The following is a 24,976-nucleotide window of genomic DNA, read 5'->3' on the forward strand; positions in this document are numbered from 1 at the left end:
GGTGGTTTTAAAAGCGGTGACACTCAGAAAAAAAGTGTTTGAGTCCTTGTCAGTGAGTTAGTTACAATGTCAAACTTGTCAGTTGAGTAAGCATTGTAGAAGCTCTTTACCTTTAAGAAATAAAAGATCTGAATTTCCCTTTCATATTGTTTATTCTGATGTTTGGGGCCCTGTTACTCTACCTATTGCGGCTGGCTATAAGTATTTTGTTACGCTGATTGATGATTATTCTCAATACACTTGGGTTTATCCTATGCGATCTCGAGATGAAGTGCCACAAATTGTGAAAGATTTCCAACGCATGGTGTTCACTCAGTTCCAAACGAAAATTCTTATTTTCCAGTCGGACAATGCAAAGGAATATTTCCATAGTGATCTCACGAAGTTCTTTAATTCGAGTGGGTCACTTCAGCGAAGTTGTTGTGCCAGGACACCCCAACAAAATGGTGTGGTTGAACGAAAAAATCGTCATCTACTCGATGTTGCTCGTGGCTTGTTGATTCATATGAATGTGCCAAAACAGTTCTGGATGGATGCAGTATTGTGTGCGACATTTATCATCAATTGCATGCCCTCTCGGCTACTAGAGTATAAGGCCCCACATCAGCTCCTGTTCCCTACAGCCCCACTGTCCACCATTCCGATGCACGTTTTTGGGTGTCGTTGTTTTGTCCACAACCTCTCACCTACTCGTGGTAAACTTGACCCTCGGGCTATTCCTTGTGTTTTTCTTGGTTACCCCTCATCTCAAAAGGGGTATTGTTGCTATGATCCCATTGCCTGCAAGTACTATGTTTCCATTGATGTCTCATTCTTTGAGAGTCAACCGTTCTTCTCGGTTTCTCCTCAGGGGTAGAGTAGGGTTGAGGAGAAACAGGCGACGACTCAGATTCATCTACCTCCTTTACCCGATCCTCCTCCGTTCCGGGTTTTCCATCGTCGTCATAAGAGCCAGCAGAGTTCAAGAGCTGTGGAGCCGGACACTATGCAACCAACATCATCGGATTCACCCGAGGCAGATCCGTCTCATCAGCCAGGTACACTTGCTCCCATTGCTCCTTTAAATGTTGATTCACATGTCCCCAATGATCTTAATATTCCTATTGCTAAGAGAAAGGGTGTTAGATCTTGTACCACTAATCATCCTATCTCTAACTTTGTGTCCTATGAGCATGTTTCACCCTCGTACCATGCCTTCCTCTCCTCTGTGGATAGTGTTCCCATCCCTAAGACCGTGGCAAAAGCTTTGTCAAAACCTGAATGGACAGATGCAATGAAGGAAGAAATCGATGCCTTACATAAAAATGGTATGTGGGAGTTGGTAGATCTTCCTGAAGGGAAGGAACTAGTGGGGTGCAAGTGGGTGTTCACAGTGAAAGACAAAGCTGATGGAACTGTTGAAAGGTACAAGGCTAGACTGGTAGCAAGAGGCTTCACACAGGTATATGGAGTGGACTATGCAGAGACTTTTGCCCCTGTAGCGAAGATGAACTCCATCCGGATTCTCCTTTCCATGGCAGCAAATCTTGACTGGGATCTTCACCAATTGGACATCAAGAATGCCTTCCTGAATGGTGACTTGGAAGAGGAGGTGTACATGACCCAACCCCCAGGGTTCAGTGCCAGAGGCAGTGAACAAAAGGTGTGCAGGTTGAAAAAGTCCCTATATGGATTGAAACAATCACCTCTGGCTTGGTTTAGTAAGTTCCAGGTAGCAGTCCAACAAATGGGATTCAAACAATGCCAGTCAGATCATACCTTGTTTGTAAAAAGAGGTGAAGGTAAAATTGCAACTCTTATTGTGTATGTGGATGACATAGTGATCACAGGAGATTGGGAGGCTGAAATCCAGAGACTAAAAAAATTCTTAGCCACTAAATTTGAGGTGAAGGATCTAGGCCCCTTACGATACTTCCTTGGAATTGAAGTTGCCCGCTCTCACAAGGGCATCTTTATTTCCCAACAGAAGTATGTACTAGATCTACTAGAAGATACAGGTAAGTTGGGGATAAAACCATCTGATTCACCTATTGAACCTAATCACCATCTGGGAGACAGTCAGGGAGAATTTTTGAAAGATGCAAAGATGTTCCAGAGACTCGTGGGGAGACTTCTGTATTTGTCTATGACCAGGTCTGATATTGCCTATGCGGTGGGTGTCCTTAGTCAATTCATGCGCAGCCCGATGACAACTCACTTTGAGGCTGCAGAGAGGATCTTGAGATATCTCAAGAAGTTTCCTGGAGCTGGTTTGGTGTTCCAGAAACACAGTCACTTAAAAGTCGAAGTATATACTGATGCAGATTGGGTAGGAGCAGTCAATGACCGGAAGTCCACCAGTGGTTATTGTGCCTTTGTAGGAGGAAACCTTGTCACATGGAGAAGCAAAAAACAAAGTGTGGTGGCTAGATCCAGTGCTGAAGCAGAGTATAGAGCGATGGCTCATGGGGTTGCGGAAATCATGTGGATAAGAAATCTGTTAGGTGAACTGGGTTTTGAAGTAAACAATCCTACTTCACTCTATTGTGACAATAGCAGCCATCAATATTGCTGCTAATCCAGTTCTGCATGATAGGACGAAACACATTGAAGTGGACAAGCATTTTATCAGAGAGAAACTTGAAAGTGGAGAAGTGTGCACACCATATGTCAACTCGGAAGAGCAACTTGCAGATATCTTCACCAAAGGTCTTCATCATGTGCGGCACAAAGATTTGTGTGACAAGTTGGGCATGATTGACATCTATGCTCCAACTTGAGGGGGAGTGTTGGAATAATGTTAGAATAACTTAGTTGCAGTTGTTAGGGCCTGTTTGTCCAAATTAAAGTGTTTTTTATTTCGTTTTTTATTTCTGTTATGTCTGTTATTGTACTCAGGGGCACAAGGGTCTTTTCCCTTGTTATTTTCTGTCGCCCTATATATGATAAAAAAACACTGGCGCCGCCAGTACTGTTGCATTGCAAACCCTCTCTTTTCTCCTCTCTTCTCTTCTCTTCTCTTCTCTTCTCTCCTCTTTCACCTATCTCTGGCTGGCTACACTGTCAAGAATCTCCATTCCCATTAATTCCTTGTGTCTTTGGTTGTGTGTGCTTTGTCCACAATCTGAGCCCTGGAATAGACAAGCTAGATCCACGCTCAATTAAATGTGTCTTCCTTGGCTACTCACGGACTCAAAAATGGTACAAATGTTATAATCCCATTACCCGGAAGTGCTATGTCTGCCCTGATGTCACCTTTTTTGAGTCAGTCCCCTTCTTCTCAAGTCCTGAAGCGCCTTCGTCTCCACCCGCACTTCCTCTTCCTCTCCCTGTCAGTGATCCAGTTCCAGATGCTGTTGTTGGAGTAGACTCATCACCTCATCCCATGCAGATCACCACCGAACGTCCACCAATCCGGCAAGTGTATACACGTCGAACGACACCGGCCCCTCCTCCAACTTCTACCTCATCTACTGATCCTCTCATGGCTCCTATTGTTGAACCTTCAGACCTTGACCTACCCATTGCCTTATGGAAAGGTAAACGCAGTTCTACCCTTCATCCCATTTCCAATTTTGTTTCATTATCTCGTCTTTCTACACCACATCGCTAGTTTGTTTCCCTTTTATCTTCTATTTCCAAACCTAACAATGTTCAAGAAGCTCTCAGTTCATCTGATTGGCGGCGGGCAATGGAGGAGGAACTTTCTGCTTTTCAACATACTCAAACGTGGGAACTTACTACTCTCCCACCTGGTAAGCATGCTATGGGTTGTAAATGGGTGTATATTGTGAAATACTTGCCAGATGGTAGTGTGGAGCGTCTGAAGGCCAGACTTATTGCTAAAGGTTACTCACAGTTCTATGGAGTGGATTACATGGAGACATTCTCTCTGGTGGCTAAGATTGGTTCTGTTCGTGTACTAATCTCCCTGGTAGTTATGTATGATTGGCCTCTCTTTCAGGTATATATGGAGCAACCACCTGGGTTTGTTGCTCAGGGGGAGGATGGTAAGGTGTGCAAACTAAAGAAGGCAATTTATGGGTTGAAGCAATCTCCACGTGCTTGGTTTGGGAAGTTCAGCGAAGTGGTGAAGAGTTTTGGAATGAAGCAATGCCAGGTTGATCACTCGGTGTTAAGCTATGACTCAGAAGCTGGAAAGATTCTATTAGTGGTCTATGTGGATGATATTGTCATTACTGACAGTGATAAATTGGGGATTGGCAAATTAAAGGTATTTCTGCAAAATCATTTCCAAACAAAAGATCTTGGACCATTGAAATATTTCTTGGGAATAGAGGTTGCCAAGTCAAAACAAGGTGTAAATCTGTGCCAAAGAAAATATGTTCTTTATCTATTGGAAGAAACAGGACGGTTAGGTGCAAAACCGGTTGAGACCCCTATGGAACCAAATGTTAAGTTGAGCAGTGATACAGGAAAAGTATTTGAAGATCTTGGAAGGTATAGACGACTAGTGGGGAAGCTGAACTATCTGACTATCATGAGAACCGACATATCCTTTGCAGTCAGTGTGGTGAGCCAATTCATGCAGAACCTTTGTATACCTCATTGGGATGCAATTCTTAGAATTGTGAGGTATTTGAAAGGAGCTCCAGGCCGTGGACTATTGTATAAACCAGGAGGAAAACTTGGAGTAGTGGGGTATACAGATGCAGACTGGGCAGGCTCAGTGAATGATTGAAGATCTATTACCGGCTATTGCACATTTCTTGGAGGAAATCTTGTAACGTGGAAGAGTAAAAAGCAGACGGTTGTGGCCAAAAGTAGTGCTAAAGCTGAGTATAGGGCCATGGCATATACTACCTGTGAGTTAGTGTGGTTGAGGAATCTTCTACAAGAAATTGGGTTTCACATGGATAAACCTATGAGATTGTACTGTGACAATCAAGCTGCATTCCATATCTCTTCCAACCCTGTCTTTTATGAGAGAACAAAGCACATAGAGTTTGAGTGCCACTTTGTGAGGGAGAAGGTTCTTGCTAGAGAGATAAATACAGAACATATGGCCTCGAATGATCAATGGGCAGATTTGTTTACAGAAGTTCTAAGCTCAGGTAAAGTGAACTATCTATGTAACAAGCTGGGATTATATGACATATATTCTCCAGCTTGAGGGGGAGTGTTAAAGTGAGCCAAATAGGGGTAGTTTAGTCATCTTATGTTTGTTAAGTAGTTTGCTTATGTGGCAGTTTTATTAGAGGCACTCTGCCCAACACTTAAGTAAGGGTAGTTTAGTTTTTGTGAAGGTCATTAGAATCTAATAAAGATTAAGGGGGTCGACTGAATGGGTAGTCCATCAGATTTCGACAGACCCTTATTTTCTTTCTTCTTCTTCTCTTCTTCTTCCTTCTCTTCCTGGTTCGGGTTACTGTAGCAGCATTTGAAACAGTTTACTTTCCAAACTTTTAATCCCATATCAAGAAAACCTCTGCCACATGCCTCTTGTAGGTAGCAACTTATAATCACTCCCAAGAAATGTGTGTTTCAGATGTATAGAAAGATATAGCCACAAGGTTTCCTCATTGGGTCAAGTAGGAAAGGTCACAAGATTACCCCACCTATCCCTGCCATGTGGAAGAATCCTATGGCTAATCTAACTGTCCATTGGATAGGGGGCCCTTTAGACTAGAAACATGTTAAAGTCCCCCAGTACATATTTTGGAGATAGTTCAAACTGCGTTGCATAATTCACTTTCTCCTTCCTTCTGGGTGGAAGCAGTCTCCACACCTCTGTACTTCATCAATTACCTCTCTTCTCCTGTGCTGTATGATTTTCCTTTTTTATCAGTAACAGTGAAATTTTATTAATCTAATATGAAAGAAAGATATAAATACAATATGCTAATGATCCCTTGTATATAGGCTGCCTACATCCTTATCCCCTAATCTTTGCTTTAGTATTGCTAGATTACAAGTTTTCCCAGTGCAAATTAAGTTTTTACATCATTTTACTAACTATTCCATGCTCCATGCGCTTGGTTGTGTTCAGTTTGTGCGCTTACCCCCATAAGAATGCACTAAGCTTTCCTCACAAATTGTTATGTCTGCTCCTGTTGCATGTAATTTTGAATATAAAGGATTTCTCTGCTATGATCTTACCATCTGTTGCATTCATATTTCTGGAGATTTGGTCTTTCTTGAACAAGTTTATTATTTTGGGTCTACTGCAAAGTATTCTACAACACCTACAGTTATTTTTTACAACTTTGATGTCCTAGAAATCCTAGAGCCCATTTTGGAAATCACTTCTCTTGCTCCAAAGAAGCAACTAATTTGCTAGCAATAACTACTTAATCCACCTAAAGGCCTTTACCCTTAACTACCAATGGATGGTTCCTTGTAATACTCTTTACCTTTAATAAGTTGTTTTGATCTTCCTGAATGAGTATTCTATCATGGTTCATCATTCTACCTCTACCTGCATCTCTCATCCTCCAGATTGCTATAGGTTTCCTTCCACTGATAGCTCCTTATCTATTATTCTTGATTCCATATATATGCATCTACCACTTACTAGCAAGTAGCATCTATCCCTTGGTGGAAAGAAGCCATTACTGTAGAAATGCAAGCTCTTGAACAATGATAACTAGGAGATGATTCCTCACAAGGTGCATTTGTAATAGGAAGAAAATAGATCTCCATAAAGATGAAGTTTTATGGGACTGCTTATTGGTGTAAGACACATTGAGTAGCTTAGGAATACAAACAGGAATATTAGAGATGCCTATGATGAGACTTTGACCTCAGTAGTCAAGGTGGCCATATTCAGGGTCCCACTCAATGGATGGTTTATCAGATAGATGTCAGAATGGTTTCTTCCATAATCATGTTGAGAGAAACCATGTACATGAACCCTCAACTTGGCTATTTAATTGACAAAACTTTGGTCTAAAAATGCTCAAACCATGCTCTTGAAGCTTGCTTAAAACCACATAGAGAATATTTTAAGGTTATTAACAATGTTGAGTCCATTAACAATAGTCATGATTCATCATTATTTATGTCTCATCAACTGATCAACAGCAATGTGGATGACATCCTATTTTTGATGATTAGGAGGAGGGTATCCAGCACCTCAAAGTGCTCTTATACTGTTCCTTCAAGATGAAGGACCTTGGACCAATTACTTTCTTGGGTTGGAGGTCTATACTTCACACTGTGGATGCTTTGTGAAATCAACAGAAACATACTTTAGATCTAATCAAACTTGCTGACTTAACTGATGAGGAAGTAGATGGACACTCACATGGAGATTAACTTAAAATAATTAAAAAGTAAGCATCTCACTATTGAATAAAAACCATGAGGCTAGGCGACAGAGGGGTGGCTTATTGCCTAGTTGCCTAAGCAATGACTTTTTTTTTTTTGAATAACAACCATGAATCCTGGGGCAATTCCCTAGGTTTCATAGCAAGCAGCAACAATCTTTCAGTATTAATTGTTTATAATCTTCATGAAAAAATGTATAAACTTCATTTAAAACATAGAAAATTAACATACTCATGAAAAATAGAAAAAAAAAAGAAATTTCAGAAAATAAAGGGGCTGAGTCTTTATTTTTGTCCTACAAAAGGAAGAAGAAAATAACCAATATGTGTTGATTGGACAAAATTTTGAGTTCTTTCATGTTTACCAGTTCAGGTTTTGAAGTCTTTGAGTGTTCAAGACACTGTAAATGTTGATTGAATCCTAACAAATAAGGTAATAAAAAGAAACTAGTATTTTAACTCAAACTGAATAATTTTTTTGAGAAAAGGATAAGTTTTATTGCAAAAGAAAGGGAAAGATGTACAAAAGTTTTATCAAGGCAGTCTATACATTATTAAGCTCTTAGAAAGGTCTTTGGAGATTTGAAGTTTCTTAAATGAAACCAAAGAGATCTCAGTGAGAGTTATTCGTAATATCAGGAAGAGTTTAACCAAATAATTTAGTTTAATAATGTTTGTTTTAAAAAGTTAGGAATATAAAGTATCCAAGAGCACCCTATAAAAAGTGATTAAGCAAGGCAACCCTCCATAAGTGCCTTATCAACTAGGAATTACCTTGACAACTATGACCAAAGGAAGTCTCTTCTTTCATATGATAGCGGTTTTTTCTTTTGTACCATTTGTGGTAACAACAGCAGAATGCACTTAGTGGGTGGTTTGTTTTTTTTCATTTGACGTCAGCATGTTCATTTTTGGTTAGTGAGTCACAAGGAAGTGTTGTGACAATGTTAAATTCATCACTTTGCATGTTAGGCTACCTTGGCATTACTTGACTGCCATAGTCAATGTTTTCAACCTGTCATTGGCCTAAACAGTCAAACCATCCAAACCATCACCTGACCCCTTTTCCAGGTCTAGTTTTCCCATAACCTACAAATCAGTCATAAACCAATGACTTGGTTAGAAACATGCCAATTCAGGCAGTTGAACCATTGACCCATTCAACCCAGTCGCCAAGTCACGGGTTGCATACCAAAATGTATTGAAACTCCTCGAGGCCATAATTTTATGCTCAATTATTAGTGTAGAGAAGATGGACCGAATGGCCCATAGACTGTCATTTCATGTTATGTTATGTTTCTCTCTGTTGTGGGCCTTATTCTCGGCCCATACTCTGTAATATTCTGTTTTTTTGTATTTTCCTGCTCACTCAAGGGCCTCTCTGTAATTTGTCAAAGATTAACTTATTAATAAGATGTTTAGAGTGTTAGAGAGTGGTTATGTTCGAACCTCTTACTCTCTAACACTCATTGCCGCCAGCTCTCTCTTCTCTTCCTCTCTTGTTTGTTCATTTTCTGGTTTGCATCTAATCTCAAACAGTTCCATACATCAAATGGGCTGTTTTTCAACTTGGTATCAGAGCAGGCCATTGCTTGGCGTGTCCCTCATGTGGTTCTAGTTCAGCCAATTACATGAGGAGGTTCTAGGGCTGAAAGTTTACAGTCATCCGCCTGGTTCTTGGAGGTCATTGGAGGGTGCCCAAGTTTCTATACACTTGGAGAAGGGTTCGGTGACCAGGAAGAATCAGAGAGCAAGTTGTTTGGCCTGATTTGAAATCAGAGAAAAGGACTTTCGAAGTTATCTCAGAGAACAAGTGTTCGGCCTGGTTTATAGTTCAAACCAGAGACTCTCTTGCCATAAGTCTTTTCTCAGTCCTTTGCTGAGTTATTTTTTGTTGTTTGGGAGGACTATTAAAGCATTCAAAGCCCACATACATTCGGCCCACTGTTGCTGGACTGTTTTTTCTAGGTTGTTTTGGAAGTGCTATTCGGCTGATTATTGGACTGCCGAGCTACTGAAACTGATCTAAAACTAAGTGGCACTAGTCTCATCTTCATCCCAGCCTCTTCTTGGACCTATACTGAACACCTTGAAGTGGTTTCTTCTAGTTAACAGTAGGCTGTTAACTACTGCACACTGAGTGTTCGACGAAAGGTCTCTTAAGGACTGTGGCCCTGTTTTCTTCTCTTTGGGACAACGGCTGTTGAGAACCTGAAATACCCTGTGATTGGAGGTATGTTGGGTGTCCTTTAAAGGATGAAACAGTAAAGAAAAAAACTACCACCGAACTGGACTGTCACAGTTATCAAGTCTGAACTGATTCTGTGAGCTAGTTGTTGTTGCCTATTCAACTCAAACTAAACTCATCAAGACCACAGTACCTTGAGAAACCTATTAAAAATCCTAATTGGAGCCTTTACATGATGGATTTCTCAAGCCTTGAAAACAAGAATGCTGCTGAATATGGACAGATTTTGGGAACCCCAACTGATTCTATGCTAGCTGTAACTACAGTTAAGCTTGATGGGACCAACTACTTGGCTTGGTCACAATCAGTGAAAATCCACATTTATAGCAAAGGAAAATGGGGTTTTATTTCTGGGAGCAAGAAAGCTCCTCAAGAGGATGATTCATCTTATGAGAGATGGGTACAAGAAAACTACACAGTGATTGGGTGGCTGGTGAACTCAATGCAGCCACAGATTAGTCAGCATTACCTGTGGATGAACTCGGCTAAAGAAATCTGGGATAGTGTTGCAGAAACTTACTCCCAGAAGTTGAATGTTGCCAGAGCTTACAAACTGAGAAGTGATGTGAAGAATCTAAGACAGGGGGAGAAGTCACTTGCAGCATACTTCTCAGCCCTAAAATCTATATGGCAAGAGATTGATTTGATAGAGGCCATGACATGGGATACCCCTAAGGATGCTGAAACATATAGGAAATTGGTTGAAAGGAATAGGGTCTTTGAGTTCTTGACAGGGCTGAATTCTGAATATGACATTACAAAGCAAAACATCTTGTCCAAGGAAGATGTTTCATTGTCTCAAGCATATGCTTTGGTCAGCAGTGAAGAAAGCAGGAGGCAAGTGCAGGTTCAAGGGGTCAGTATCAATGATCATTTTGCAAATATGGGAATCAAACCCAAAGGGGTTACAGAAGCGCCCAGTGGCACAGGAAAGAAGGAGGTGGTGTGTGAATATTGCAAGAAGCCGAAACACACTAAGGACAAGTGCTGGAAATTGCATCCCAGTCTTGTCCCTATCCGATTCCAGAAGAAGAATGACAGTAGAAAGACAGGAAGTGCACATACAGCCACAAGTACGGATACAGAGTTTGAGTCTGCAAGTGCACAATTGGCAGCCATGAAAGCTGATTATGAGAAGTTTGGAAGGATGATCAGCCAGCTTGAAGGTGTAACTTCATCATCCAACCCTTCTGGAAGTCCAGCCACCTCTGCATTTGCTCACTCAGGTATAAGGGCTTCTGCTAACCATGCATCTACCTCAGGTAATCCCAAGACCCCTTGGATCATTGACTCAGGTGCTTCTGATCGCATGACCAACCTTTCCACTTTGTTTGTGTCATATGATTTGCTTCCTGGTCGTGACAAAATCACCTTAGATGATGGTTCTCTTGCCCCCATTTCTGGCAAGGGAACTGTCAAGCCTACAGATTCTTTACTTTTATCTTCTACTCTTCATGCACCTAAGTTAAATACCAACTTGTTATCTGTAAGTAGCTTGACCAAGTCATTGAATTTTTGTGTAACCATTTTCCCTTCTCACTGTGTGTTTCAGGACCTGAAGTCTCGGAAGGTGATTGGGAGTGGCCATGAAGCGAATGGAATATACTTGCTCGACACCCCTGGCCAATGCTTTGATCATCCCAAGAATGCTGCTTTTGGTTCTACTTCTTCAGAGTCAGTCAGTCAAATTATGTTGAGTCATTGTCGGTTGGGTCATTTACCTTTAGCTGCTTTAAGTCATTTGCTTCCCAAACTGTTTAAGGGAGTCAGTGTGTCCAGTCTCAATTGTGAGTCATGTCAGTTGTCAAAGCATTGTAGAAAAAATTACCCTGTGAGCAATAAAAGATCCTCTTTTCTTTTTCATATTGTACACTCTGATGTGTGGGGGCCTTACCACTTATCCTCTATGGGGGGCTACAAATACTTTATCCTGTTCATTGATGACTTTTCTAGATTCACTTGGATATACTTAATGAAATCCCGAAACGAAGTCCCGAGACTTGTGAGGCAATTTCATGAGCTTGTTTTGACTCAATTTGGTACCAGAATAAAGGTTTTCAGATCTGACAATGCAAAAGAGTATTTTGAGAAGAGCTTATCCTTGTATCTCTCTGACATGGAGGTTATTCACCAAAGCTCCTGTGTTAGAACCCCTGAACAAAATGGAGTTGCTGAGAGAAGAAATAGACATATTGTTGAAGTTGCAAGGAGCCTTTTATTTGCCTCACATGTTCCCACAAGATTTTGGGGTGATGCTGTACTTACTGCTACCTATCTCATAAATCGTATGCCATCCAGGGTTTTAGGGTTTAAATCCCCCTTCAGTCTTCTTCATCCAGATAAGGATCTCTTCCCAATTCCTCTTCGTGTGTTTGGGTGTACCTGTTATGTTCACATTCCAAGTGTGCAGAGACACAAGTTTGAACCAAAAGCCCACAAATGCATCTTCCTCGGTTACTCCCCCACATAAAAGGGTTATTGTTGTTTTGATCCAAAGACTGGCACCAGACATGTCTCTATGGATGTTACCTTTGATGAACTTTCTCCTTTTTATGGTTCCTCTCAGGAAGGACATTGTCAACAGGGGGAGAGTCTGTCACAAGTTTTTGCTCTTCCCCTTCCTGTCCCAGTTCAGTCTCTTGACGAATCTGTATCCTCACAAAATGAATCAAAGGAGGATCAGCCACTTCATTCCTCTTGTCCTAGTGCTCCTATTTCTTTACCTCCTCGTCCTACCCATAATCCCAAAGTGTATCAAAGGCAGAGATCCAGGAATGAACAAGTGGTTTCCCTTACAACAGATGAGGCTCATACCCTCCCAATCACAGATGAAATAACAGGTATTGCTTCAGCTCCCTTGGAATCCCCCTTCCCAGATCTTGATGTCCCCATTGCTGTTAGGAAAGGAAAGCGGAAGTGTACTGCACACTGCATTTCCAAACACCTTTCGTATGACCTACTTTCCCCTTCATATTGTGCCTACCTCTCTTCAGTTGCTTCTAACCCCATTCCTAGGTTTGTATCAGAAACTCTTGGGATTCCAGAATGGAGAGATGCCATGCAAGCTGAAATGGATGCTCTACATGAAAATGGTATTAGGGAGGTGGTGGATTTGCCTGAAGGGAAGGATCCAGTTGGATGCAAGTGGGTTTTTACCATTAAATACAGGGCAGATGGGACTATTGAGAGGTACAAGGCCAGACTTGTTGCAAAGGGCTACACACAGACATATGGGATTGACTATCTGGAGACTTTTGCCCCAGTTGCTAAGATGACATCTGTGAGGGTTCTTTTATCTCTGGCAGCTCACTTTGATTGGCCTCTCTATCAGTTAGATGTAAAGAATGCATTTCTGAATGGTGACTTACATGAGGAGGTCTACATGTGTCTTCCTCCAGGAATGTATGGGAAAGATATGCAAGGAAAGGTATGTAAACTGAAGAAATCTCTTTATGGCCTCAAACAATCTCCTAGAGCCTGGTTTGAGAGATTTAGAGCTGCACTTGTTAAATTCAGCTATGTTCAGACACAGTCAGATCATACTCTTTTTGTGAAGAAAAGTGGGTTCTCTAGCAGTGTATCTCATTGTGTATGTTGATGACATTATAGTGACTAGTGATGATGCCTCTGGCATTCTGGGCCTTAAGTCTTTCCTCCGTACAGAATTTGAGATTAAGGATCTGGGGGAGTTGAGACATTTCCTTGGCATAGAAGTTGCCAGATCCAGGGATGGGATTCTTATTTCCCAGAGGAAATATGTCATTGATTTGTTGTCTGAAACTGGAAAATTGGGTGCAAGACCAGCTGCAACTCCTATTGAATGAGTCACAAACTTTCAGCTTCAGATGGAACTTTGTTGGAAGACAAAGGGGTCTTTCAGAGACTTCTTGGGAAGCTTTTGTACCTGTGCATGACTAGGCCAGATATCGCGTATGCTGTCAGTTGCATTAGCCAGTTCATGCATGCTCCTAGAGATACCCATATGGCAACAGCAGAACGGATTTTGTGCTATCTGAAAGGCTCTCCAGGAAAAGGAATTCTATTTGCCAAACATGGTCATCTGAAACTTGAAGCCTATACTGATGCTGATTGGGCTGGAAATATTGATGATAGAAGATCTACTTCAGGGTATTGCAGTCTGGTGGCTGGTAATGTTGTCTCTTGGAGGAGTAAGAAACAAACAGTTGTGGCTCGATCCTCCGCAGAAGCAGAATATAGAGCCATGGCACATGGAGTCTCGGAATTATTGTGGCTAAGGTCCTTAATGGAAGAACTTGGGGTAGATCATGACAAACCCATGATGTTGTACTGTGATAATCAGGCTGCCATCAACATTGCTCACAACCCGGTACAACATGATAGAACCAAACATATTGAGGTTGATAGACACTTTATTCGTGAAAGAGTCTCCTCCTGTGAAGTGTGTCTTCCATTCATTACTTCTGAAGGACAACTGGCAGATTTTCTCACCAAGGGCATTTCCAAGGCAAGGCTTCAACATGACACTGGCAAGCTGGGCATGATTAACATCTATGCTCAGCTTGAGGGGGAGTGTAGAGAAGATGGGCCGAATGGCCCATAGACTGTCATTTCATGTTATGTTATGTTTCTCTCTGTTGTGGGCCTTATTCTGGGCCCATACTCTGTAATATTCCGTTTTTTGTATTTTCCTGCTCACTCAAGGGCCTCTCTGTAATTTGTCAAAGATTAACTTATTAATAAGATGTTTAGAATGTTAGAGAGTGGTTATGTTCGAACCTCTTACTCTCTAACACTCATTGCCGCCAGCTCTCTCTTCTCTTCCTCTCTTGTTTGTTCATTTTCTGGTTTGCATCTAATCTCAAACAGTTCCATACATCAAGTGGGCTGTTTTTCAACTATTAGATTGGGGTGATCTTTTTAGTTTTGGGTAACTTTTCAAGATCTACGAGCTCTCAAGGAGCTAAAGGTGCCGTGGCTCACTATTTTTGCCAAAAAAAAAACTTTTGGCCTCAAATTTCAATTTTTATCTTTTTTTAGTTTACAAAAAATTTAATAACTAAAATAAAAATATAAACTAAACCTAAAATAAACTATATATACATATGGTGCATGTACACAAGGTACAAAATTTCATCACATATTGGACGTATAAGCCCTACCCAATATACAAAATATTAAGTATTTTATATTTTTAATATTTTCAAGGGGTAGGGCCTTGCTAAGACTAGCCCCTTGTAAAATTTGAAAACAAACTAAAAAAAAGAAGCATGTGGATTAAACCATTGGTATGAAGGTGAGAGTGCATTTGGTTAAAAGATGCACCAGTTCATTTGCAGATGAACTCGCTAAACAAGGGGTGGGAAGGAATCGGTTGCTTTGGGCTACTTTATAATGTTGTATCTATTTGGGGGAGAGTTAACTTAAGAGAGTTTACCTCCCCCCACCATTGTATTTGATTCTTATTTTTTAATGAAAATTTTCTGTTATTGATAAAAAAAAGAAAAAAAAAACATGCTAGGCTACCTTTATATTTCGAAATTGTCATAGTAAGTTGGTAAACCATCGAGGCAATCTCTACTTTTTGATATGTTACAGGATTGTTATTGTCATTTGGGGTAGCAGCAGCTGGATGCACTTACAAGATAATTTGGTTTTTCATTTGGTTAATATCATCTCTATGTTTTATTAGAGGATCACAAAATAAGTGTTGTAACCATGTAAACACATCAAAACCAAAACAACCAAGCAAGCACTCACTGGGTTATTTGTTTTTTTCATTTGGTTGATAGCACGTCGTTTTTTTTTTTTTTTTTTTTGGGGGGGGGGGGGTGGGAGGGGAAGTAAAATAAAAGGATTTTTATTAAAAAAAAAAGTACAATAAAGGTGATAAGATATCACCCACTAAAAACAAGCAAAAGAACTAAGAGAAAAACCAAACTCCCAGACCCAAAAACAATAGAAAGGAAAAACCAAGCATGTCGTGTTTTATTAGAGTTCCAAAAGAAAGTGTTGTGGCCATGCAAACTCATTGCTCCACATGTTAAGCTATCTTTGTATTTCTTGATTTTCAAAGGCAATGAACCCTAGAGGCATAGTTTTTAAGGTATCAAGGTGAGGCTAGGTGATAGTTTTTCTTATTTTTTTGAATAAATCCCATCTTTCACTATTAATTGTTGCCTAGCCTCCTAGGTGATGTTTTTTCTTTTGAATAATAACCATGAATCCTAGCCTCCTAGGGTAACTCCTTAGGTTACATGGCAAGCAACAACCATCTTTTGCTATTAATTGTCTATAATCTTCACAAAAAAAAAAATGTATAAGCTTCATTTGAAACATAGAAAATCAACATATTCATGAAAAATGGAAGAAAAGAAATTTCAGAAAATAGAGGGTCTAAGCCTCTATTTTTGTCCAAGGAAAAGAAGAAGAAAAGAAAAGGTGGAAGAAGATGATGAAAATAAATATGAGTTGATTGGATAAGATTTTGAGTTTTTCCATGCTTATCAGTTCAAGTTTTGTATTCTCCAAGGGTCCAAAGTAATGTACATGTTGATTGAACACTAACAAATGAGAAAAATAATAAAAAAAGGAATTATTGTTCTAATTTAAGTCTATTCTATTTTTATAATATTAAAAAGTAAGGAATATAAAAGTATACAAGAGCACTGTGGTGATTCATGGGGATTGGGAGAGAGAGAGAAAGAGAGGGAGAGGGAGAGAGAGGTATGGTTGAGAGGAAAAAGTCACTACTGGCAGCCGCCAGTTTTCTATTTATACTAACTTCATAAAAGAGTCTAAAATTACAAGTATGCCCCTAGCGGCATATCCTAGAAATAAAATAATAAGAAAAAAGGAAAGAAGAAGAAAGAAACAAGTAACTGTAATTGTAACTGTAGCCATTAAATAAGCCTTACAACACTCCCCCTCAAGTTGGGCTGAAGATGTCTATCATGCCCAGCTTGTCACATAACTCATTGTGCCGAGAGCACGGAAGACCCTTTGTAAGGACATCAACAAGTTGTTCCTTGGAGTTGACATAAGGGATGCAAATTTCCCTTTTTTCCAGTTTCTCCCTTATGAAGTGTTTGTCCACCTCAATATGCTTGGTCCTCTCATGTAGGACTGGCTGGATTGTTGGCGATGTTTATTGCAGCCTTGTTGTCACAGTAAAGAGACATAGGGCTGTGAACAACAACTCCAAGCTCCCCTAGAAGGTTCTTTAGCCAAAGGACTTCAGCCACCCCATGTGCCATAGCTCTATATTCAGCTTCAGCACTTGACCTTGCTACCACACTTTGCTTCTTGCTCTTCCAGGTCACCAAATTTCCTCCTACAAATGTGCAATACCCACTCGTGAACTTTCTATCATCCACAGCTCCTGCCCAATCAACATCTATAAAGACTTCCACCTTTAGGTGATTGTGTTTATTGAATGGTAGGCATGTTCCTGGAAATTTCTTCAAGTATCTAAGAACTCTCTCTGCTGCCTCCATGTGTGGCTTCTTAGGAGAGTGCATAAACTGGCTCAGGACCCCAATGGAGTAGGCAATGTCTGAACGGGTCATGGACAGATAAATCAGCTTTCCCACTAACTTTTGGAACTGTTTCACATCTTTCAGAGGTTCACCAACACAGTCACCTAGCTTGTGATCCACATCCATAGGAGTATATGCCGGCCTTACACCTAATTTACCTGTATCTCGTAATAGATCAAGAGTGTATTTCCTTTGGGAGACAAAGAAACCCTTTTCTGAGCGAGCAACTTCAATCCCAAGGAAATACTTCAGGAGTCCTAGATCTTTCACTTCAAATTTTGATGTAAGGAATTGTTTCAAGTTCTGTATCTCTGAGCTCCAACTTCCTGTAATGATGATATCGTCTACATACACTATCAATACAGCAACCTGCTCCTGACATCTCTTCACAAAGAGTGTATGATCTGACTGACATTGTTTGAATCCCATCTCTTGAACTGCCATGTGAAACTTGCTGAACCAGGCTCTGGGAAACTGTTTTAAGCCATAGAGAGACTTTCGTAGCTTGCACACCTTATTTTCACTCCCCTTGGCACAGAATCCAGGAGGCTGAACCATGTATACCTCTTCTTCTAAGTTACCATTCAGGAAAGCATTCTTTATGTCTAGTTGATGCAGTTCCTAGTCAAAATTAGCAGCTAAGGACAGGAGAACCCTAATCGAGTTCATCTTAGCCACCGGGGCAAAAGTCTCATCATAGTCAACCCCATGTACTTGTGTTTACCCTTTGGCTACTAGTCTTGCTTTGTACCTTTCAATTGTTCCATCTGCCTTGTGCTTAACTGTGAACACCCATCTGCACGCCACGGGGTCTTTCCCCTCTGGAGGATCCACCAATTCCCAAGTCTGATTTTTGTGGAGGGCATTAATCTCCTCCTTCATGGCATCTACCCATTCAGGGCATTTTAAGGCTTCTGTAACATTTTTGGGAACAGGGATGCAATCAATTGCCGATAAGAAGGCTCGGTACGAGGGAGAAATGTGGTCATAGGAAACAAAGTGGGTAATGGGGTGTTTGGTAGTGCAGGACCTGACTCCCTTTCGTTGGGCAATAGGGATGTCAAGGTCATCCACAGTAGTAGGGTGAGGGGATGGACTTACCCCCTGGGAGTTTTGATGATGTGGGTTGCTCAGTGTTTGGCTGCTCCACATTTCTATCACCCCGCTGATCTCTCCGACGTGTACGTTGGAAGACACGGAAGGGAGTAAGGTCCGGAATAGAAGGAAGAGATACCTGAACCTGCTTCTCCTCTTCCACACTACGACTCTCCCCTTGAGGAGGGAAGAATGGCTCGGACTCAAAGAAGGACACGTCCATAGACACAAAGACTTTACGACTAGCTGGGTCAAAGCACCGATACCCTTTTTGAGAGGAGGGGTACCCTAGAAAAACACAAGGAATGGACCGAGGGTCTAACTTACCTCGGGATGGAGACAAATCATGGACAAAGGCCCGACAACCAAAGACTCTCATGGGGATGGAAAATAAAGGAGACTGAGGGTATAACAACTGATGAGGGGCCATGTAGTTCAGTACTCTAGAGGGCATGCGGTTGATGACATACGCAGCTGCAAGTATAGCATCCACCCAAAACCTCTTTGGGACATTCATGTGTAACATCATCTCGCGAGCTACCTCAAGAAGATGTCTATTTTTCCTTTCTGCAACACCATTTTGTTGTGGTGTTATGGCGCATGAGCTCCTATGAATAGATCCGTGGGAGGCGAAGAACTCAATGAGCTCCCCATGGAAGTACTCCTTCGCATTATCAGATTGGAAGATATGTTCTTCAACATGGAACTGCGTAAACACCATCCTCTGGAAGTCTTTCACTATCTTCGGAACCTCGTCTCTGTTACGCATAGGAATCACCCATGTATAGCGAGAGTAATCATCAATCAATGTAACAAAGTACTTATATCTGCCCTCAGAGATTACATTGGTAGGCCCCCATACATCAGAATACACAACATGAAAAGGAACATTTGATCTTTTATTGCTCGAGTCAAAAGTTGTTCTACATTGTTTGCTCAATTGACACATTTGACACATGAACTCTGACACTGAATATGACTTAAATAAAACTGGAAACAAACATTTTATTATGTCGAAAGAAACATGACCTAAACGACTATGCCACAAGAAGATTTGACTCTTATTTAACTGACTATGCGACTCTAAGGATGAAACCAAGAGACCAGCTTAGTAGATGCAGAAGCCATATTACTTGAAGTATGCAAATGAAGTAGAGGGAGTACCAGTGATTGAGCTGTCCATTTGCCGCAAGGCCCTACCATAAGATTCCAGGTGCTCTCTAAATGAATTCATTATATCCTCCTTGGGGTCAGACTTATTAGGGTGGTCCTAGGTGCTACCGGCAGCTTGAGTGTCTTGGGTTGCCACATGTGTTGTGCTCATTTTCTTCAAATGACCTTTACCCTATTCTTGATTCTTTGCTACCCACTTGGGTTTCCCGTGGATGTCCCAACAAGTGTCACGAGTATGTCGAGAACGCCTACAGTGGGTACAAAATAGCTTATCTTTATCATTCGCCTTCTTAGGGTCACTTTTCTTTCCTGTTGAGCTATTATTCATTGCAGCCAAGGCAACTTGTTGCTCCCCCTTAGCTGTAACCATCACATTCCACCTGTTTTCTTCAGATTGGACAAGGGAGTATACCTCGTGAACCGTAGGCAACTCTTTGCTTCCTAGGATCTGCACCCTCAACGGTTCAAATGTAGGGTTCAGTCCCAACAAAAAAGCAAACACCCGTTGCTAAGAGACCAGCTTCTTGTAGGCATTAGCATCATCATCGTGCTTCCACTCTATGGTCTGATAATAGTCCAACTCCTTCCATATGGAGGTAAGGGCTGAATAGTATGAGGACAAGCTACGGTTTCCCTGTTTACATGTTGAGAATTCAGCTTGCAACTGGTAAACCTTGGCGTAATGCCTTTGCTTAGAATAGGTAGTTTTGGCCTGTTCCCAGATCTCACTGGCAGTGTCTGCCCACATGAAATTCTTTTTCACATCAGGTTCCATGGCTACGAGAAACCAAGACAACACCATACTGTTTTCTTGGTCCCACCTATCATGTTCAGCCGTCTCACCCTTGGGTTCCTTCACCCTTCCATTGATGTAACCAGCTTTACCCCTTGCCGCTACATAGAGTTTTACACTCTTAGCCCACTCCAGGTAGTTCAGCCCGTTTAAAGGGGTAATTGACATGGAAAAAACCATGTTTTCACCTCCCAACCCCGTTGTGTTGCGGGTTGGTGTAGCCCCTGATGAGGTTAATTCATGACTTGCCATTGAATACTACTGAAAAACAGTCCAAATATCACCCAACAACACAGCCACCACAACCAGAATGTGAACAACTCAGGTTTTACTCCTAGAAAGTGAGCAAAAGAACACTAAATATTGCTGAGAACACAGGGAATACTGCTGAGAACAAGGGGTTCAGTCAACACAACGTCCAAACAGAACAATAAACCAGTCCGGTAATCGGTTCAGCACAACCAATACAGACATTACAATCAGTCTGACTGTAGTTCACACACTCTAACCATCCAACATCCAAACAAATAGCTATATAATCAAGGCATGAACCCTACACACCATTGGCCAAAGAAGGCTGAAACACATTGAAACAAAAAAACACACCTGTTCAGCACTTGTACGAAGGTGCTAATCTGAACTTGACTTCACAGCATCGAACAGAGGAGTTTGCACCAGCATCAGCCTTCTCCGACTAGGGTTTTCTTGCAGTTACAGCCAGGAAGAAGGGATCACAAAGCTGCCGCCAGAAACTACTAGGGTTTCCCAAAAAAAAAAAAAAAAACTGCCGCCAGACATTGCTAGGGTTTCTGCAGAACCAGCCGCCAGAAACCTGCTAGGGTTTCTGCAGAAACAGCCACATCCAAACACTTTTAAGAATAGGGCAGGAGGGATCGTAGGTCTTTTTCAACCCAGAGAACCAGCTCCGAAACAATGTGGTGATTCGTGGGGATTGGGAGAGAGAGAGAGAAAGAGAGAGAGAGAGAGAGAGAGAGGTACGGTTGAGTGGAAAAAGTCACTACTGGCAGCCGCCAGTTTTCTATTTATATTAACTTCATAAAAGAGTCTGAAATTACAAGTATGCCCCTGGCGGAATATCCTAGAAATAAAATAATAAGAAAAAAGGAAAGAAGAAGAAAAAAAACAAGTAATTGTAACTGTAACTGTAGCTATTAAATAAGCCTTACAACAAGCACCATGTAAAAAATATCTTGGCAATTAATCAAGGTGACCCTCCATGAGTGCCTTATCGCCTAAGCGTCGCCTTGACAACTATGTTTTCTACATGAAAAGCATTTTTGGTGGTGAAGACTCCATCAAGGACCTCAATTGAAGGTTAATGACAATCTAGCATTTGGGGAGGAGAACACGTATCATCTATGTATTCTCGGAAATCCTTTTCTTTCCTTAACAAGTAAGAAGGTGTTTGTTACCCAGAGATTCTTCTTTTAGTCAATTGAACATTGATCATTTATTATTATTACTATTGCTTAATCTTAGCGATTGACTGATATTCCAGTTTTTACTAATACTCTAAATTCTTCAAACTCTATACTTTTGCTCTAACTACCAATCCAATCAAATTCCAAATTTAGCCCATCTAAATACACCTGAAGCTAACAAAATACCCCCAGTTGAACATTCTTGCTTTCTTTCCCTAATTTCTTCAGTTAGATTCTCAGCCTTTTAATCATTAAATTCCTTAAAGTATAAGAGCTCTATGTCTCTTTGATTATCCTACACACTTGGTGCTCCAATTTCAAAATGACCATTTTGGATAGCATTACAAACAAAAATATCATGTCCATCAAAAATAGTAATTGTTTGGCAAATGCCAATAACGTACCCATACGCATCAACAATTTCCTGAAATGCATTAGTGAAGCAATTGGTTCTAAAATATGTAGGTGGTGATTCCACAGCATCCATCACTTGAAATATTATCCCCACTTGTGAGTTGCTATCAATTGTTGCTTGTTGCAACATATCCTGAATCTGTTGCATAATAAAATACACTGTCCTTTAAAGCTAATGTCAATGTGTAAAGGTTTTTAAGTATTGAAATATTAATTTCTGTCTTATGGCACAGCTATCCATCAAAGAGGGAAAAAAAAAAAAGATGTGGTAGAAGTCAAAACATTACCTTAGGCTTTGCAAATATAGGGCACCAGCCTTCTCCAACTAGGCATTTTTTTGTAACATCAAAGTTGAGCATATTGAGAGTATCATATACAGCCTTTTCCTTTCTTACCTAGTAAAAAATAGTAAATTGATAAGGAAGCTTCAATAGCAAAAACTAGTAAAAATAGGAAAAAGAAGGAATATTTATTAAAGATAATTTTCTAAATCCTACATCTCAATTTCAACATATTTGCTTTTCCTGTTTGTTTGTTTGTTTGTTTTAAATCAGAACAAAGGCATATAATATATTAAAATAAAAATAAAAGAAGATTATTCAATACAATACCCACCTTGCATTCCTTAATAATCCCCCTCCCTCTGGTACAAGAGTGAAAAAAAGGCAAACCCAAGAGAAAAAGTCATAAACATAAAAAACCAAAATGCCCTCAGCACAGAGCAAGTCCCAGATCCCACCACCAAAAGCACAGTACCAGCTAAAACAAATATAAAACATGAGACGCAAAGTGATGTGCCCCTTCAACTTGACATAAATCTCCATGTCATTGCCCCAATGTCACCAACACTTCCAAAAACATAAGAAATTAAGCAACTACACTACTTCTCTCCTCCAACAGTCCTTCAACCCCTAACCCTGCTCTAGGCACCCCTGTGCTTTTCTCTCTTAAACCCTACCTTCCCAGCCAAGATAAGGATTCCAATGATAGTTCCATCTTTTTACTGATACCCCCACTACCACCAACACCAAAGAAGCTCTTCCCCCATATAAACATTATCATTTTGACCACTTTGCATGTTTCTTTCCTCCAACTCCAGCTATTAAGTGGTTCCTTCCTCTAGTCTCTAACTCCAACTCCAGCAAAGATAAGGATTTTAATGATTGCTTCATCTTTTCACCAACACCACCACCACTGAAGAAGCTCTTCCCCCATGGAAGAATGATCACTTTGACCACCTTGCATGTTTCTTTCCTCCAACTCCAGCTACTAACTGGTTCCTTCTTCTAGCCTCTTAAAGAATACACATAACATTCAGGCCCTCAAAATCCTACACCCCATCTTCTCACGAAGAATCAAGTGTATGATTCACCTCACAGTAAATTCCATTACATGCTCCACAAGAGCATGCCTCCTTTTCCTCACTTTATGAAGTAGCAACAACATAGGAAACCAACTCCACAACCTGGGTAAACTTAAAGAAAACCTCAACTTTTACTTAGGACCTCTAGTTTTATAGGTCTTGAGTTGTTCTTTTAGTAGAAAGGTTTGGATAACCAGTTTTGATATAAAATCTGTAAAAGATAGAAGAGAAAGAAGAGAGGAAAAAGTTTTTGCTAGAAAGAAAGAGAAGAGAGATAGAAGAGAATGGGGAAGAAGCCAAAATCAAATCTGACCACCCCTTTCATTAGACTCATAAATAAAGAGTGTACAAGTACAAGTATGCCCTTACTAAGTCGGCTACTTGTAAGAAGTTGAAAAGTCACACTTAGCTTAAACATAAACTAATGGGCCTAAGGCCCAACAACTACCTAACTAAGTTATGTAAAAAAAAACAAATAAAATTGGCCCACAACTCAACACTTTTCAACCCCATCCAACCCTTAACTCTCAACAAATAATCAACATGATGATAGTGAATGCTGATGAAAGGACACTCACAACCAAACACAACTACAACAGCATTGTCCTTGAAAATAAATTGATTGCAAGTTGGATGATGTTTAAAAATGGCATTCTAACCCAGGAATCTATAACCAAATATTTTCCAGCTGCAAGTATATAAAGAAATCTGTACTTGCAAGGCTAAAGGCTTTCACATGGCTAGCAGCACTTGACAAAATCCCTAGGCATGCCAACTCAAATGATGGAAAATTCCGCCTAACAAGCAAGTGTATTATGTGCAAAGAAGCCAAGGAGGATGCCAGTCATTTATTCTAGCAACACAAAAATACCAAAAAAAAAAAGATTTGGGGCTCGCTCTTTATCCTCCAACTGGACTGGAGGATTCCAAAACCAATTACTTGAGTTGATGCAACTTGGTGGTTGATCCTTCTGAAATCAAAGGTTGAATGTTGTTGATGGAAAATGTTGAATATTGAAGAGAACCAACCCATGTGTGATTTTTTAGGGGTCATAAGAGGAATGAAGGGGATCTCACCTACAACCCAACCCTATTATGGGTGGAACCAATGGTCCATTACTGATAAAAAAGATATGGAACCGATGGTCATTATGTCCAATGGTTGTGAATCTATATCTATAAAGTGCTCAGGCCCCAGGAAAAATGAATATCCACAACAACAAGATGATGTGGGACTCCAATCTATATCTGATAGCAACTGAAACCCTTTGACAATCTTCCGCCCATTTTTCAGAATGAGAAGGGCATCAACATGGCATATCTTCTAACCAGTGTTCCATTTCACTATTTGACATCAGTGATTGTTCATATGAGGTCATGTTTTAAACATTGTGTTCAACCAGCAGTTGGAAAAGTTGGCTCATAACATGGCAATAAGTTTGGGTCTGTTTCACTTTCACCCTGAACCATTCACACATGCAAAAAAAATGTTGACTTGGTCAATGATCTGGTAACTCAGCCAATTAAAACGTTTGACTCCAGAAGGTCATGGGTTGTTCTTTTTTCTTTTTTGTTTTTGTATTTTATCAATTCTATCATTAATAACAATAATACTTAATTATCACTCATTTTTATTTAATATGATGGATAAATAATATAAGAA

General features: G+C 40.5%; 1 protein-coding gene across 1 annotated transcript in view; it reads right to left on the reverse strand.

Annotated features, from left to right (window-relative positions):
- Positions 1–24,976, reverse strand: part of LOC148870245 (V-type proton ATPase subunit a1-like) — a 151,744-nt gene that overhangs the window by 53,169 nt on the left and 73,599 nt on the right. The window contains exons 10-11 of the mRNA XM_088971238.1: positions 22,238–22,345; positions 21,941–22,089 (exon numbers count right to left, since the gene is read on the reverse strand). Coding sequence (XP_088827364.1) covers positions 21,941–22,089; positions 22,238–22,345 — 257 coding nt within the window. The remainder of the gene's footprint in view (positions 1–21,940; positions 22,090–22,237; positions 22,346–24,976) is intronic.

Source organism: Nelumbo lutea, chromosome 2 (genome assembly GCF_056320005.1).
Source record: "Nelumbo lutea isolate HS-2025 chromosome 2, American lotus-T2T, whole genome shotgun sequence".
NCBI classification, from domain to species: domain Eukaryota; kingdom Viridiplantae; phylum Streptophyta; class Magnoliopsida; order Proteales; family Nelumbonaceae; genus Nelumbo; species Nelumbo lutea.